This window comes from Crocodylus porosus, unplaced genomic scaffold, assembly GCF_001723895.1.
Source record: "Crocodylus porosus isolate Cpor-Errol unplaced genomic scaffold, CroPor_comp1, whole genome shotgun sequence".
Classification (NCBI taxonomy): Eukaryota; Metazoa; Chordata; order Crocodylia; family Crocodylidae; genus Crocodylus; species Crocodylus porosus.
Genome location: NW_017728939.1, coordinates 204,101 through 222,487, shown reverse-complemented (window position 1 = coordinate 222,487; position 18,387 = coordinate 204,101). Strand labels below are relative to the sequence as shown.

General features: G+C 52.0%; 1 protein-coding gene across 18 annotated transcripts in view; it reads right to left on the bottom strand.

Annotated features, from left to right (window-relative positions):
- The window catches only part of MACF1 (microtubule-actin crosslinking factor 1), a 194,524-nt gene that overhangs the window by 56,674 nt on the left and 119,463 nt on the right, over window positions 1–18,387 (bottom strand). For all 18 annotated transcript variants that reach the window (XM_019547553.1, XM_019547549.1, XM_019547558.1 and 15 more), the window contains one exon: window positions 16,488–17,959. In XM_019547553.1, the coding sequence (XP_019403098.1) occupies window positions 16,488–17,959 (1,472 nt within the window). The remainder of the gene's footprint in view (window positions 1–16,487; window positions 17,960–18,387) is intronic.

Below are 18,387 nucleotides of genomic sequence, written 5' to 3'. Positions count from 1 at the left end.
GGCACGGTGCAAATCCCCCGACAAAAGGAAGCAACGCCCCGGCCCCGGCACCCCCCCGGAAAGGGGGCGCGCGCCGCCGCAACAATAGCTGCCCCTGCGCGGGTGCCAGGGCGGGGGCGAGCCGGGCCCCCGCTTCGGCGGGCTTCTGGCGCCCCGCTCCCCCCCGCCGCCGGCTGGCGCGCGAGGGGCAGCGGTCAGAGTGGCATCACCCTTTGCGGCCTCCGGCCAGCCTCGCCAACGCTGCTGCGGAAGCGGGTCTGAACTCGTCGCGTTTGCCAGGCTGAGCAATCGGTTAAAAAAAAAAAGTCATCGTAGGATTTGCGATTCTCCCCCGCCTCGAGACCAGAGACGGGTTTTTCCCCCTGGGCAGCCACCGCTCCCAGGCCCCGGGCACCACATGCCGACTTAGCACGCCACCCTCTCCCCTCCACGGGTTCGATTTACAGCGGCTAAATAGGGCACATTTAAAGCAGTCTCCTGGCAGGTCTTGCTACAGAGGTGCTGGGCACAGACGTCTCAGCCGCCAGCCTCTCCAAGGGACGACCGACCCAGTGCAGAATAGTGCCCTGCAAGACCAACATCCTGCTGCGCCTTCCAGATGAACTACCAAAAGGCCCAAAAATACAAACCCGTTGATATTTATAGCAAAAATGCTTCTAAAGTCTATTTGAATACAGATCGGCCCCTTGCCACGTGCTTCCGCAGTGCCCATCGCTAGCGTGTCGGAGCTTCGCGCACACTCCCCTCTCCTCCCCGTGCCCCGGGAACCGAGCTCTGTTTTACAAGGGAGATTAAAGGCTGGACTTTCAGAAGCGCTGCGCACCCACAACAACCTGACATCAGAGAGAGCGGCAGGGGCTCGGTGTCTTTGAAAGCCTTTAGACTTGGCCAAGGTCAGAGAGGAAGCCTGTGGCACGGCTGTGAATCGAACACAGACCTCCCGAGTCCCAGGGCTGCGCCTCAAAACGCATCTCTGCTCTGCCATGCTGCCGACCCCTCTTTGCTGGCAGTCGCACGTAAAATCCACCCCTAGAATCAGAAACAAACCTGAGCGCAACATCCTGCACCTGAAAAGCGAAACGACAGCGAATGGCAACTGCAGCACTCAAGTACCCCCCGGATACGGCTTCCCTTCTGAAAAATGAAGCCGCCAGGTTAAGTCTGGCACCGGTTAAATCGCCCACGCAGCGCCCCAGAACCAGGCGGTGACGAGAGCCATCTGGGGTGGACGCTCAGGACCAGCCCCAAGAACCAAACACATCTGAGCTAGGTACAGAGCCAAAGCATCCTCGCTTCAAGTGACGGGAATCGAACGGACCACCCGAGACTGCCTTTCCAAGGCACAGTCTATCTTGAGCAATACTTCCCACTCAGAAACATTGCTCCTCTGGTACAGACATGCAGCGGGTTATCGTGGCTGGCACAAGACACTGGACCCAGCTTCGCGGGCCAGCAGTCTGCCTTTTTTTTCCCCCGCTCTTCTTTTTGCAAGTTCTAAAACCTTTTTAACTCCTCTCTGGCTCGGTGCAAAAGCACAGATTTTTACTGTGCAGGGGAGAGAACAGGTCTAGCCTTACTTTAATAATTCGACACAGCTGAACCAACATGAAAAAAGCAGGCCCCATTGTTTCACCACTCCCCCACTGCACCACCACCACCTTCACCGTTCCAGCTCTCTCCAAGCAGGACCGTTAAGCGCTCCAGGGCCCCTTCGGCAAGAGGAATGCCAGGAATCCAGGCTGGGGGCGCTGAGGCTTTTTGTTCCACTACGAAGAATGATCTCGATGTGGAACTGCCAGCTTCGCAGTCAGAAATTCTTTTCCTATTTCCTCACCGAGCCGAGTGCCAAGAGCAGGTCAGTCTACTCCCTGCATCCCCCCCCAGTCCCCAAAACCGGTTCAGAAGCGCGCGCGCATCGAGGCAGGTCGGCCAACGTGGAAACCAACTGCCCCTGGCCCGCCACCGCGGTCAGAAGGCGGGATGTTATTTGTTCCGATCGGTCTGATCGAGACCAAAAAGAAAAAAAATCAAAGCCTAGCGTGGTTCCAGACTGACCGACGGCCGGGGGCGAGCCTATAGCTGGAGTCGTCACCTACAGGCAGGAGCGCCCAGCTCCAAGGGCTCCACGCGCATTTTCTTTGTGACATGGGGCGTGGAGAGAGGGGTGAGCCCGGGGTCCTCTGTCTGAGTTTTCATCCTTTCAGATGGCTCTGGTATGTGGAGGCCTGCCAGCGGCAATCTGTTACTGAAATAAACGCCTGATAGCACTTCCAGATCCTCCTCCCCAGAGCTCAAAAATAAAAAGTAGAAAAGTCTGTTCATTTCTCAGCTACTTGGGACCTACAGTTTGGTATTCAGGGGAAAGAGCACGGGAGGAGGAACCCCCCTGAGAACGCAGTCCTCGTTTCACGAGTGAATCTCCTTTTACCCGCCCTGCCGTGATCCCGCGCTCGAGCCAAATGCAAGGTCGGTTCCCCCTCGCTGGACTACGAGGAAGACGCTCGCTGGTTTGCAAATTCCTTGCGCACGATGAGATGCCAGCTCTGCCTTCAGGAATCCTGCCTGCGAAGGACAGCCAGATGGGGCATATTTTAGCTGTCTTCTGCCTGCGCTCTACACCAGGGCACCCAACGAGATGCCAGCTCTCAGTGTGCCTGGATAGGCCTTTGCTACAGGGCACTGCCAGAATTCAAGGACTGGGCAGCACCCAAGGATGTGCGCGATGGGCTTATCTTACACCTAATTCTCCCTCAAACTTTCCTTGTTGGCCTCTCCAAGACGCTCTGCAGCTTCGCCACCCCCAATGCCTCTGCCCTTTCCATTCCCTGCCTCCCGTCTTGCAAAAATCTTCCTAATCTTTCCTCATTGATATTTGACCGCCTGGTTCTGTCAAGCTCTCTCTCCACTAGGTTCGGTCTTCCACTTGCCTCTTTCCTCAAACTCCTCTCCATTTAAAAATATGAATTACGGTCTGATATCTAGGCACGCAATGCTGGACAGATAGCAGAACTATCCCCATTCGCCTGCCTCCTCCTTATTCTCTACCCCTTGCCACGATTCCCCACGTATCCTATTGTTGTTCTGTGCTTTGTCCCAACCAGATTAATTAACTGCGACACTCCTATGGCTACGGAGCATCATGCATACTCACCATGCCGTATAATGTTATAATTTGCTAATAATGAATTCCCTCTGCTAAAATGCATTCTGAGGCTTCTTCAGACTTAAAAGCAGCTGAGTTACAAAGAGCCGTGCCAAGAGACCCCCGGGAAGTGGGAGCTCCTGCGTGCGGGCCTCCCCGGGTCTGGGGCCCGCCAACATTTCTGGCGTCGGCTGTTTCTCCAGAGCGTGGCCGTCTTGTGGGCCACCTGCCCTCCCATTCACAACCGCCTGCGTTACATCACCCTATTTACAACTGCAAAACATCCCGCCAGCAACCACAGAAATTGCTTACGAGGAAAAGTCTTATTAGGCGACCCAATATATTTTTAGCTTTCTTTTCATGCAATCTAGCAGAGGGGAAACAAGGCATCTGTGTTGCGAGAGCGGCCAGTTCTCTGCAGATCACCTGGAGACCCGCGGACCGGCTCAGGATCCTCTAAGCTGCAGGACACTACCGAGACAATCCAGGTGCAATTGGAGTGCTTTTCTCTCGCCAGCTCCCCCTCGCCCTCCATGCCCGCTCGAGCCCTTTCCAGTGTCAGCTGCTGCTTCTTCGCTCACTTGATGGCCAGATCGGGGGGAGCCAAATGCTCCGCGCTCTGCAGACGCTCACCCGCCCCAGCCCCTCCATTTCCGACACAGTCGGGGGCACAGACGAGTGGACTGATGGACAGAGCCGATGACTGGGACGCCTGTCTGAGACCTGGGGGGACCCGAGGCCAGTTCCCTCCCTGTCACAGTCCCAGTGATCTTGGGTGAGACCTTTTGCAGGTGTGCTGAGTTCCCAATAAGACCCGCAGGACTGGAAGAAGACAAGGAAGAAAGGGCATTTTGGCCGAAGGAACTTGGGAGGAAGCAAGACAAGGGGAACGCAATCCAACTTTCCTCCCAATACCGTGTCGGTAGCTGCCCGTCTTTCTGAAATGCTTTTTCGGGCACGCCTCCCCCGACCTGCGTGGGGACGGAGCCTGATCTGGAAATCCATCAGCCAAGAGAAGCCGGCCTCAAATCAGCTGAATCCCGGCGGGGAATGCAAACAGGCGTCCACCCAGCCGTCCTGGGGAACGGGCCTTCCAGAGAGCTGTGAGGCCCAGGATACACGTCAAGACTATTCATAATGAAAAAAAAATCTCACCCTAATTTAAACTCTGCCTTTCCACACTCCTATGTTATGCTATGACAATTTTACGGGGGGAAATATTTCCTTTTTAAAGCCTTGCTCCCGTCACTCTAGGGTCGGCAGGATTTCTTTATCTCTGTTTCAATGCTTCTTCTCCTCCTAGATTCAGTTCCCCCTCCCCCTAAAAAAAAAAAAAATATCTTTCAAATCGACATTTCTGTGTCTTGCAAGGTTAGCAGCACAGAGTGGCTAAACCCTGGGCTCAAAGCATGTTCTAGACAAAAAACTCGTGGGATAATCCCATCCAACCGTGCTCTGGAGGTTATTCTTTTATCTGCCTGGCTTACGGCTGACTTCAAACTGATTTCATGTCAGGGCTCAGCTAGCCTACGGCCTCTCCCTAGCCGGCGAGCTAGGTCCGCTTATATAAGGCACCGGGTCCTTTCCAAGGTACCTGTGCTGGAGCCTGCATTGCTGAGCAGCAACCCGTTTCCTCCAGAAGCGTTCAAGCTGTCTTAACTATTTAGCTGCAGGGCAGCTAATACAGACCTTGGTTCAATTCTTCCTTTAAAAAAAAAAAAATGAAGCCTACAGCCCACACATTATACCACCGATTAAACACAGTCTAACTCGCCAAATACCACGGCACTCTTGTGCTTAATCATTGTGAGACTCCGAGCTCCCAGAATGCACGGCTGAGCTTCCACCCACACAAGGAGGTGGAAGAGACATCCGGAAACCAGCCAAGAATAAACCTATTTGAGATGGCAAGTTCAAGGTAAATCCACCTGCCAGGATGGTATCTCTCTACAGCTTATTTAAAACAAAACCAAAAAAATCAGTGAAATGCCATTTTTTGGTAGAGAACTGCTTAGTTTCCCACAAATTGCTAACAGACAATCCCTTTGTTCCAAAGAGCATATGCTGCCTTTAAGCCTGAGCCGAGATCTGGTCTGTCTGATGAAACGCTGAGACCTCGGCCCCCTCTGATCTACCTGCGCTCCTCCCGGCTGCTGATGCCGTTCCAGCGCATGCCCTGCAGGACGCAGCCCAGCAGCAACAGCTGACTGATTTTCACACCAGGAGAGAGGCAGGAGGGTGTAAGCGTGGCGTGGCACGGCACAGCGGGCAATGGCCGAGCAGCGGGGAAGCGTCCCGTTTGTACAAATGCGCTTTACAGGGCTCTACATCACAGATACCCATCTGGCGCGCCTCCTGTTTGCAACCACAGCGCTACTACTTTGCACCTGAACAGCTCCAACCTGGAGATATCCCAGCACTTGGTCCAGAGCCTTGGCATTCAGGTAGGCAGGTCCCCAATGGCTAAACCAGGAGTGAGAAGGTGCAGAGAAGGTAAGCCACGTACCCAGCCATCCGGTGAGTCAGTGATGGCAGACAGCAGGGATGGAGTGAATAATAAACCGCTCTCAGCCACCAGTGACTTTCGGGAGTCACTTCAGGAAGCAAGGTAACTATATAATCATCGAGGATGGAAGAATTTCAAATAAAGCACTCACTTTTCTATAGTTAGGCAGTAGAGTTGATGGCTGCTCATTAAATGCCAGGGATGACTAACCTAAAATATTACAAGTTGCTCTACGACCCTTTCTTACACCGTAGCCAGTCAAATGGGTACAGTCATTCCCTCACCCAGGAGGCAAGGTACGCCTAGGCTTTCTTTTTTATCACCTTGAAGAGCGCACTGACTGCATGAGAAGACCCAGGGGCACACGCATGCCTGAATACGGGTATATGCTTGATCATATGCTTTATGCAAGGGCATAGCCCTGGATAAAAATGAGGCAGCGCACCTGCAAGACCAACGGCATCCAAACCCCGACCGGGGCCGAGTTCATCTTCCTGATCCACTCTGCCAGTTTTAAACTAACTACGTCCCCTCTCGTCCTTCGCAAAGAACCCAGCCTTCCTGGTATTGGAGGAGGCTGGTATTTTTAGCATCTCCTGGATGAGTGGTGAACCACGCACGCAGAGTATTTCATGCCAAAGTATCCATACCACCAGGTTAAGGATACTCCTTTACAAGGGAGACATTCCTATGGCAGTGCTTGCCCAGCAAGGACAGCTGGGGCCTGGCAAAACCATTAGTGCTAGCGTGAGTGGGTGGATTGGGAGAGTGACCTGAGCTGACTCCCAAAAGGGACTTGTTTCATTACCGGCCTGTTGTTTTATGATAAAACAACCTCCGTCCGATTTGACTGTCTCCCTCGGCAGCTTTCACTTCAATTTACTCTTGTCCTCGGCTTTTGCCGATAGGTGCGGTTCTGCTCAAGTGAGACCAAAATGCTTTTGAGTTCCCACTGACAGGTCAAGGTCACCGCTCCTCAGTTTCTTTTAGATGAACAATGGCAAGGCCGTTCTGTTGCCCGTGGGTATCTACAATTGTCTGGGTACCTGTCTGCAATTCCTCTGTGCCAGAGACAATTATTTTCAAGGAACGAGAACACTGAATGCCACTCAGGCTCGAGTGCGCGTGTCCCTGGGAACAGATTTATTTACTGTACTCTCCGATTAACAAATCAGGAGTACGGCTGAGCGACGACACTCAATCCCTCTAGCTTTTTCCAGCTATGCCCTGGCATCTTGCTCCCGCCGGGATTAGTCCCCTCCACAGTCATCTCCTAGAGACTACCAAGGATGTGTCACCCCCAGACCTGCTCTTCCCTACCACGGTTTGCAAGCTGAAACGCACCATGCTCACCTAAGCTTTGCTGTGTTCCCAGATCAAACATCCCTTCCCTCAACAGGGGACATTGTGCCTTTAAGACCATTTAACAGCTGTGGGAGAGGAGGCACTTTTGCTTGTGTTGCTGATGCTCAAAATACAAGCCAGGGATACTTTAAGCAGGTCTGGAAAGGGCTCAAACAAGGAGAAAACACTGCCCTCCCCACACCCACATCTCCCTCCTATCCCATCCCCACCCAGCTGCTCAGAGCTGGACGACTGGAAGGAGCCACAGACATTCTTTGGGGGCCACATAAGGGTTAAAAATACCACCAGCTGGACCGCGAGATCAGCCAAAGCAGGAGAACAAGTGACAGATTGTCCCCCTCCCCACTCCATTAAAGATGCCACATTCAGACGGGACACTCGCGCAGGAAATCCACCTCCCCCTTTCCACCCACATCCCAAAGCCACGGCCAGCAAAGCACACCGTGGCTTGAGTGGAAAGTTATGCTGGGTTTCGGCCAGACTGTCAGGTGCTGGACTACCATCAAAACAGTCCAGGAGACTTTGCACAGGAAGGGAATCTGGGGTTGGGCTCTGGGGACATTGTCTGCAAGCGCAGAAGCGTGTTAATAGACTGGGCGGTTGTCGCTAATGCGCTGCTTCAAAAATAATACACTGGGTACACAGCTTAAGTATTTTGACTCATCCTCCAACAAATTTGTTGGCATTCCTCAAGTTCAGGCTTGCAGTCCTGAAACAAGAGCGGACTTTCCTTTCCAAAGTATGCTAGAGGATGTCTCGACCCAGCGCGCAAAGATCGAAAGCCGGGGTGGCCATCCCACCAGTGGCGTGGGCAGCTTGTGTGCGTGGCATGTGGCATAATGGGGAGGGGACAGAGAGTAGAAAGGCAGAGCAGATGATCGGGCAGGGGAAGGGGACTGGAGTGGCACTTGAGGAGGGCATGGGGCTCAATTTATGGCATGCCGGCCAAAAAAGTGGGCCTCTGCTGGTCTACAGGATACCCCCCGCTTTGGATTACCTGCGGCTTGAAGTCCTTTAGAGAAGAGCAGAGCAAGAGATCATCCCTTGGGAGCTGGGGAAGCACTTTGCCTACTGCCCTAGAAGTTGAGTCCACGAATGCCACAGACGACTGCAGCACAGACAAGTTAAGGGATGAAATGCCATAGTGCAGCCATCCTGGAAGTGAAGCCCTTGAAATGCTGTTTCACAGTGTCACTCAGAGCACCTCCTGTGTCCAGGCTGGCCTTCTCTTTGCCACTGAATGCCTTTCAAACCATCTTGCTACAACGGGACCTCTACTCAAAAGCCCCGCTTTTCAAGCAGGAGTTTTGACAACTGCACTTTCTGGCTATGAAGGCGAGTGAACTACTTTTGGGGGCAATTCCAGTGGCCCACCGGGAGGCTTGGAAGACCCGTAGACGGCAGCACTGCGACTCTTACCCTGTGGCTGTCAGGCATGGTTTACCCTCGATCGAGGCACCCGATGGCTTTGGGTACCAAAATCCACGCGCTCCCAAGCTTGGAAGAGAGCCCTTCTCTCTCTGGAAAGCAGCATGGTTTTGGGCAGTGGTCCCCAAAGACCTCACATACCACATGTAAAACAGCTGTTCCAGGCCAGCTACCTTCACAATTGCAATCTGCATAGTTATCACGGATTAGTTCCCCTGCACCATCGTTTTATCCAAATGCTGTCCCCTACAACAGTGGCTCTCAGTCCACGGGTGGCAGATGTACCCAGAGCAAGAACCTCTGGTGTGCAGGCCCAAGAAAGCCAGCCTCGAGATCAGAAGTCAGGCCTATCCTTGCCGCGGGTGGGGAAGCGCTTAACCTTTACGAGCCTCAGCTTCCCGGTGTTTGAAAACACAGCTACTCCAACCGATTGATTTGAGCACCCCGCACGCTAGCTACTGAATTTCTGCAAAGCTCATTGAAAATGGAAAGCACTACACGAGGGCTCGTTATTAGCAATGCTGGTATATCTGCTAATGACAATGAGGCAGTCTCCCACTCAAAAGGTTAAGAGAAGAAGACAAAGAACAATGAAGTGAGCAGCCATTCTCTTGCCCGAAGGGAGGGGCTGTGGTATATTTTGTGCACGCTCGAGTGTGGGTGGACAGAGCTTGTTGGGCGAGGGAGGGAGGTTGTGCTTGATAGCTGCCAAATCCGTAGCCTCTCTCCTTTTACACGGGACAAAGGGGAGAGCTGAAAGGGATTAAGAGAGAGCAGCATCTGAATGGAACGATGACTAACACTGTTTATGGTTTTACCCCCTCCGACTGCATCATCAGCCCTCGTGGGAATCCTACAAAGAGGGTGCTCCAGGCACCAGCGATCTCCGAGGCCCCGGCGACCCTACCCGCTCCCTGCGAGATCAAATGGAAGTGCCTTGTGAACGACTGCCGTCTAGGGATTTCTCTCTCACATGCACACGCTCAAGTTCAAACTTTATTGGCATGAAAAGCAAACGTTGCCCAAGTTGCAAAGCCCTGTAAATTGAGAAACTCTGGCTTCAAATAACCTGCCCCTAGGGCTTATTGCAAAAGCAAAGGGCCGTGGCTGCTTGGGATCTGGGCGAACGTTCACATTTATCCCAATATGGTCCGACTGTTCCCGTTTCGTCCACCAAGTTTGCAAAGAGGTGGCAGGAAGCCCACCCCGAAGGTCCCACCCAGCCGGGCCTCGAGACCTGTACGCGTGTCACGACTGACAAGTGGCAGACCAGCGGCAGGGGGGTCAACTGGGGCTCTTGCCCTTGGCATTTCCCTGCACATAGCTTAACTCCTCTCGTGCTCACCGAGCCCTCGCAAAGCTCATTTGGGCAGCCGGCACGGCAGCCTGAGCATTCCTCTCTCTCTCTCCCCTCTGCTTTACTGCAGTAATTTCTCCATCACTGAGAAGCTGGGGGGAGCAAAAAAGGTGGAAAGCCCTTTGTTGCAGCTGGCTATTGCTGGCTTGAATATAATGATTCAGCCAGTAACTTTAAACCACCATGGAGCAGATGTTTTGGCCCCCGTCCTTTACGACGGGCTTCCTTGGCAGGAAGGAGATAGTGAATTTCTTGAGATGAAAAGATTTCTCCGGCAGCTTCCTGCTCTCCCCCTGGGGTAACGATGGTCAGGAACAGGGTCTTTGTGGAAACCAGGGCCCAGGCTGTTTGGCCTTGCAGGGCACGGTATGGGACCACGACTGCCTTTAATTAAACCTTTGTCTCCACTACCTGCCCTTCTGCCTACTCTCCTTCAAACTACCCCCGGGCACTCTGATCTCCGTGCTTTCATCCAAGTGGGGCAAGACGGAGGAGGTGTCTCTGCAGCACAGAGATTTTCCCCGGGCATGTTATGCCCCAATAAGGATTTAAATGGTCAGTCAAGTGCAAGTGCACAGATAAAGCTCAGTTGCTTGTGCCAGGCATGAACAGGCCCCGGCTTGTAGATGCTCCTTTGCTACCGCTGCCACTGTGTTCAAGGAAGGGTCGGGCCTACGTATGCACCTGGGGGTAGAGGCGCTAAGTATTTACCGCCCTGAAATGCAGATCGGGCAAGATCTGGAATAGCAACACACTTATGGGCTGTTGGTTTCTCCGTGCAAGTCCCCTGGAGCCCGTTCTTGGTCTGGACAACTCCTTGCCTCTCCTTCCACTACTTGAATCGGGACCAATTTGAAGGCAATCATCTTAGTTATTATTATATCAACAAATGAGATGCTCTCGTAGGTTCCCTTTGGGACACAATTCTTCAGACTCACTCAGACATGACTTCTGGGCTCCCTTCTCAGTGCCGTGCTGAAAGAGAAAGCAGCTTGCCTAATTTCTATTCTAATCTTTCCCATAAGACAGACGGACAGACAGACATGTCTCTCAATATGCAAAACCGCACTGGAACGCTACTTAGGAAAGATAAGTAGTTCTTTGCTTTCAAGCATCGCTTTTATTGTGCCAAAAGGAGTAAAAGGTTATTTTGGTAACATTTTTCAAGCGAGGGTTTCAATGCTTCAAAACAAAAGTGTTCTCTACTTTGCGGATCAAATCAAAAACCAGAGAGAAAGTAAGAGACTGGCTCAAGGTCGCAGAAGTAAAAGAGCAAAGCCCAAGACAAAGCGGCCAGCACCGTCCATAGGCACGACGCTACACCGGTGGTTCTCACCATCTTTTTTATACGCCTGGCACCCCTCGGCTAACTCTTAGCTCTTCCTGGTTTTTTGACTACAGAAAAATAAGAGAACAGTTCTCATGTGGCAAAGAACTCGGCAAGATCGCAGCAGGCCAGGACGTTTCTGACGCTCTGGATTCCTAGTTGAAATCTCTGGGTTTATCCCGGGAATCACGTGTAGGTGCCTGCACAGCTAACACTGCTAATATTGTCTCTTAAAAGGACCTCATGGCTCTCCGGTTGAGAATCACCAGGATAACACCGGTTGGACAAACTTTGAAAAACGGTTGCGGTTTGGAGCACGGTAAAGCGGGGGGAGAGGATTGCGCGGTGCGAACCGGAGGCCAACCTGTCTCTGCTCAGGCCACTTCCTGGGAAAATCCACAATTCCTCTTCAGCCCAGGGCAAGATCCTCGGGGCAGAGCCCATCTTTGTTCATCAGTGCCTGTCCTAACAAAATGTTGGCTCGTGCCTGGACCTCCTAGACAGCATTACTATCGTTAAGCAATGACCCATCTTTTACAGTCTTACAAGGAGGGCCTGGTGCCTTTTGGCTAGAATAAAGAAGCCACAGGCTACATTATTCAAAGCATAGCAACTCCTTTCCTATTGCTGGGAGGGAGGGAGGGAGTAGGGAGATTGAAATACAGGATCCTGTTATTCCAGAAGGCACCCAAACAGGCACAAAAAAGTAGGTACTGGATGATGTTTCCACATTTCAGGTCTGGTCCAGCTCATGCCTGCCATGCTTAAAGGGGGAAGCCGCTACACTTAGCGGAAACCTTCATTTGAGTTTAGTCCTTATTAGCACGGAAAGTGCTGTCTAATGGAACTGAGAGCAGAAAAAGGAGAGGAAAAAATGCCCCAAATCAAGTCATGCTTGCAACTACCACTGGCCAGCGTTGCTTGCCATCACGTCAGAAAGTTTCTGTGCATGCAGAAAGAGCATGTACAGGCTACAAAATCTTATACAGGAAGAATAAAACTACTCGACCTCACAGAAGGGCTTATGCGAGTTTACCTGCACTGACTCAGCCTGACTTCCTCTACGGCAGAATGACGCCCGGTGCGCTCCTGCAATACAGTTGCGCCAGGGTGATCCGGATCCGGACAGCGCTGGAACCAGTTAGATGGGACTGAATCACCACCTCCAGATTTGCTCTCTGCAGAAAGCTCAAGCGCTAGAGACAATATAATGATGTATCCGCGGGGTACGTACACTCCAAAAACAAACAGGGTCTTCTTGAATTGGCATGGCACCCCAAGTTCAAATGGCAACCTGGCGGTTTACTCGGGGTGCCAGCTCCATTTCAGCCTAGCCGGCAGTCCGGGACTCACCCAAGCAAAAAGCCAAGCTCCAAGCTCCAAGATCCAATACTATTTTGATCTAAGTTGACAACCTGCTTTCTTTGCGGTGCGATCATACTCTAGGGATAGCCCAAGTTAATCAGCTGGCTTGAGACTCATTAAACCAGTGTTTCCCCAACTTTGGGAAAAAGTGAAGTAGCCCCTCTCACCCCTACTTCAGCAGCTGCTTGTGATGTGGCCACTACCGCATCCCCTCACTGCCAATTGCCGTGGCCTTTCTGGCTTGCCCTTTGGTCATGCCCCCCACCAAGGGGGTGCACCCCATACTTTGGCATCCCCCTAAAGCCACAATGCTTTAAGTAAGCTGCTGTGTCCTTCTGTAAAGCAGGAAAGCCTGCTCCTTTCTGTCCCCAAATGCTATTCCTTCTCAGATCACTGCAGAAAAACAGCAAGACCCTTGCAAAAAAGCAACTCTGGCAACATCAGACCTTCATTGCAAAAACTCCCTCGGTGCCTCCTACCAAGATACTGCGATGGTAAAGAAGGCTTCCTTTGGGCGAGTGCACCCCAGCTTTTCAGCTGGATAAATTAACTCAGAAAAACCTGCTCTCCCATTCATCTCCCTCAAACCTCGTGGTGACATGGGCAAGGGAGGGTTTCAAATGGACAAGGTGCACAAGTGTGAGGAAGCAGCACCCCGGTCCTCCCAGCTTTTGTTTGCAGCATGCTCTCGGATGGAGCAAACACGGTGAGCGTTTGCTGGAAGAACATACTCTGGAAAGTCTCAGGTATAAATCTACTTCTGAATCACCCTGCTTGGTGCCTGGAGGCCACAGGTTTCAATAACTCTCCTTGACCAGGATTACTCCAGCTCTGCATAGTGGGCTAGCAGGGCCCACCCTAAAAGGTTGCATTAGCAGTCTGGATGGGTGCTCCAAGCATGCACCTACTCTGCACCCCTTTTACCACTGTGTTTATACAAACACTACACCAGTGGTGCTCAACTTTTTGGCGCTGTGGGCCAAATGAGTGGCACGGGTCTCACCTAGGGGCCAGACTGGGCCCTGGCACTGCCCCCTGGGATTGGGCACCGGATCCGGTGCATGGGGCTCAGGGTTCCTCGTGGGTCCAGAGATTTGGCAGCAGGAGGGTGGTGCCACCGGCCAAATCTGGCCCATGGGCCAGCGGTTGAGCGCCCTTGCACAACACTAAGACGTAGTATCTGCGTGTATTTTTCTCTTCTGGACAGATGCACAGGAATTGCTTCTCCAGCTCCCCAGCCATCAAAACCTGTGAAAGATTAGCTCTGCACGCATACACAGTTCCAAGAAAACAGAGCTGGGGCATCGCTGCATGTCTCTAAAGGCCGGCCCCACACAGATTTTCACCTGCGTCACCTCCGATGCGGAGATGAGGCATTGTTTTGAGGCTGTCCGTTGACAGCACACGTCAACACCAAAATGAAAAACCCCACGTCCTTTCCCAAAAGGACTCTCTTCCCTGGCTTCTCCTGAGCACATCAAGGGCAGCAGCAGTGTGATCTTGGACGCTTCCTACCTGCAGCGAGACCAGACCCCATTACTGTTCAATTTTTTGAACCTGAAGGGAAGTGCAATGATGCACGACCCTGCAGCAAAGCTTTGGGTCCGAGGAAAGATCAATCTGCTGTGCACGATTGCATGTCAGCTCGGGAACTAAACTCTCCAACCACGGAAACGAAGCAAAACATTGTTACTCGGCCTGGAAAACAGGGCCTGGAGAGATTTCCCTTCGCAGACCCTCCGAGGTGTTAATGTGGCGACACACTCAGATTCCTTCCTCCCATTGTTCTGACTTCCCGTGAGCTCAGCGAGAGCCGCCGGCCGGCTCACCCTCCCCCACCGCAAACTCTGCCTCGAAATTACAACTTCATCGGCAAGCCACGAGCTTGCGAAACTCGTGCTCGGGAAGTTTCCAGTTGGGCTACACGACTCCCGCGCCCGAGAGAGGCAACATTTATGACTTGAGCTCCCTTGCCTGCCGATTTCCAGACCAGCCACGGGGCACGAGGCCAGGGTCATCTGGCGTGCGGAGATTGGAGCGTAGGTCAGGCCTTGCGCTCTCGCGTGAACTCTCCCAACCCCTTTGCCAAGTTTGTGGGGGAGGAAGGACTCTGCCCCTGGAACAGACAGTTTAAAAACACATTTTTCTAAAGGTTTGCTCTCCGTGATTTCATCCTCTCCCCCAATTCCCAAGGCAGGCTGTTTCATTACTTACTCACTCATCCCAATGCACATTTAAACAATACAGGAAAAGACTGTCACCTCTCACGTCCGGGTTGACATGTGGGACATCCTTTTGTCTACAGAAGCTAACCACTACGTTAGGCTTTAAAAAGCATCTGCTGTGCAGCCTTTATCGCTGGTGCTAGCCATGTTGGCTCGTTCAGGAAGAGTGTCTTGGTGTAACTATCAATATGCTGTCAGCTTTCATTTTCCCCTTGGTTTTCTTCTCTTAATTTTCACGTAGCAGAAACCTTAGTTTTCTGCTACTTCGATTTTTCAGTAAACTTTCTGCAAGCAAAGACCCCCAAACCATCTGTGCCTCAAGGCCCCTGAGACTAACAAATGATTGCAGAGAAGGCGGCTTGTGTACTCCCTGCATAGCAGTGGTTTTGGCCTCTTGCACGCTGGTCACCACTGTTTTACTGGAACAGCTTCACCATCGAGATCTGGACCGTTCAGAAATAATGTCTTCTGGCGTCATAGCTCCCAGCTCATCTCACTCTCCATGCCAGTGGGTGTAGCACATCCTGCTCCATTTAACACTAGCGTCTACTCAAAACTGCCCAACCAAGAGAAGGAGCTCCACTATACAGCAACGTTTTTCCATTTGTCCAGGCGTAGTTACAGAGGATACAACTTTGCCTGTGAACAAGTTTACTTAGGGATCAAAAAAGCCCAATTTAAATCCCTTCTAGGACACATCAATGAAGCCAACAAGCCACTCCGATCTTGAAACAGGACTGGCCACAAACAGGTTCAAGCAGTGCAACTAGACTGGCTGAAATCCGCACCTTTGATTATGCCAAGAAAAACCTTTAATTCACAGACAAAGCCAAAAAAAGGTCTGCGACTCGCGTCGGTGTAATGGCGTAACAGAGACATTATCTGTCCGAATGGGATCAATTAACCGTGTGATGAAAAGTAAATGGCTGTTAAAACATTCCCCCTATCGTTGCTAGTCACCGAGCAGCAAGATGTAAATCAGACCAATCGCCAGCCGTGGAGCGCCTCAGCGATGCAGGCTTCACAGCAAGAGAATCTCTTAAGCGGCATTGAGATAATTAATGTAGTGTGACAGTACAACCTGACATCATAATGCCGCATAAAGTCAAACTCCCTAAAGAACTTTCTCTCTTTAGGCTTGGTTAAAAGGTCTGCACCGAAAGCTTGAGGTGCTCCAATGTTTCTCTACAGGCAATGTAAAGGCCCCTTTGGAAAAATTGGTGAGACAAAACCACAGACATACCCCCCCGCCCCCAACAGCTTAACATTGTCTGTCTGCCATTTTAACTGAAGGCCAACATCTGGAGCAGTGCCATGCTGTCCAGAGCTCCTGAGGGACAGCTGGGATTCTGGGGCTGTACCGACATCCACTTCGAGAGACACCGATGGATCTGTACTGAGCATCTCGGAAGATACAGAACGGACGATTCAAATAATTGTCAAGGAAGCAAAGCGCTCTTCCTCGCCAAAAAGTGAATACAAGAGCTAAAAAGCCAAGAGAGGATACCGTCCTAATACCATGCACAGCACAAGTAACAAACTTTTCACGAGACCATAGAGGAGCCATGTCATCAACTCTTCCTTTTAAGACTTGAAATTCTTCCTGGTGGGGCCCACACATGGTACAAAGCCAAGCACAGTGGTGGGTTTTTATTATCAAACCACGGCGTTACGCTAGCTCGGGGAATGCAGGTTCTGCTGGAGGAGCGCAAAAGACCACGCAGCACAGCAAACGACCTGCTAACGAGAAAACATGCACCATGAGTGCTTACCTTGAAGTCACCCAACTGCTGGTTGATGGTTTCCACCTCTGTTCCCACGACCCACTGCAGTGCCTCGTTCTCCTCCGCTGCCGCCGTCATGTGATTCAGCTCTCTCAACCGGTTATAAAAGTCCTCGACGCGAGCCAGCGTCATCTCAACCTGCTCTCGTCGATTCTTGCCCCTCTCTGTCAGCTTGCTGCACTGTTTGCTCAGAGTCTCCAGTTCTCGTTTCAGTCCCAATAAATCAGGGCTCCCTTCTTCCTCTAGCATTTTCTTGCATTCCCCTTCAGAGGCTTCGATGTCCGACTTCAGCCCCTGGAGTTTGCCCAGGAAAGAGCGAACATCCTCGGCTTGAGACTGGAGGCTGTCAATATCTCTCCCGATGGCACCCATGCCGTCGAGCTCGTCGTCGAGATCTGCCAGTTGAGAGAACATCTCCCGGACGCGGTTGTTAAACTGGCCTATTCCCTCAAGCTTGTTCTCCATGAGTGTACAGCATTCGCTGACTTTCTGCTTCACGGTTTTGAAGTCCTGCTGGGCCACTTCGGCTTGGAGTAAGAGCTGGGAGCAGTCGGATCCATCTGGTGCATCTTCCACCAGGCCCCGAGTGAAGTTCCTCAGATAGTCCACTTGTGGCTCCAGGGCCTGGAGCACTTCCTGCTGCGCCCTGAGCTTCTCCAAATTCTTGTTGCTGCAAGCTTGTGGGCCCAGAGCATCGTAGATCTCCATCTGGTGCTTGGCCCCTTCCAACTTCTTCTCAATGTTCTTGAAACTTTCTTGGAACTCCTTCAGCCTCTGTGACATTTCCTCAATGGACCCGGTCTTGGCTTGCAGCTCTTCCGTGATGACATCCATCTTCTGGTTGATCCCTGCTTTCTCATCCCGGATGTCGTCCTCATCGGTCTGAGAGGCATCTATCAAGATATCAGCAGCACTGTTAAGCATCTCCAGCAGCGAGCGGCGTTTCTCCACATCGCCGAGCAGCGCCTTGGATCTCAGCAGGGTTGCCTCCAGCTGCACGGGGTCCAGCGTTACTTCCAGCTCTGCCATCTTGGCTTTGCAGTCCTCCACCCAAGGGAGGAGGTCTTCTGTGTGCCGCTGGTACTTCTGAGCCTTTTGCAAACAGTCTTTGAGGCTGGAGTGTCTATCGGCAACCTGCTTGCTGAGCTCGTCCCAGTGCGTTTTGAGGCCAACCAGTTGGTTTTGCAAGGAAGTCTTTTCTTCCCCAGGCTGGACAGAGAGAAGCAAAGACTCCCCCTCAGCCAGAATCATCTCGTAGGAGCCACTGTGTTGATTGAGGCTCTTCTGGAGCTCTTCCTGCTCCTGGATTTGACCCTGAAGCTTCTCCAGTTTAGCAGAAATAGGCTGGCTCTGTGCTTGTTGGCACAATTTGTCATCCAGCCAGGTCCTGAGCTCATCAAACATGTGCTGGAACTGCTGGGAGCTCGCGAGCGCAGTCTGCAGTCGATTCATCCGGTCGGCTGAAAGGGAAACAAGATTAGAAAGCCACAATGAAGCTGGAATCAAATAAGCAAAGCAAAACCATTTTAAAACCTCCTGAACACGAAAGTTGCGTTTTGATTAATGGGAACGAGCTCTTTCCATTGCATCACTGGCTTTTCGCTCATCAGGACATGAGCGTCTTGACTAGAGCACTTAAGCTGTTTTGGGTGGTGGCAGTGGGGGGGGGGGGTTACGAGATCTTTGTGATCCACATGTGGGTGGAAGAAAGTGCTCTGAGTTTAAGGATCCTCGGCGTGTCTTTCCCATTTCTCTCACCGGAGATTGGGACTGGGGTCTTTTCAGACCCAGTCAACCCTCCACGCACGAGGCCTATCCTCTCTGTTTTCACTCCCAGGCCCCAGCGGTATGGTCTGGGAATTAAAACCATACCTCCTTTGTGGCACTA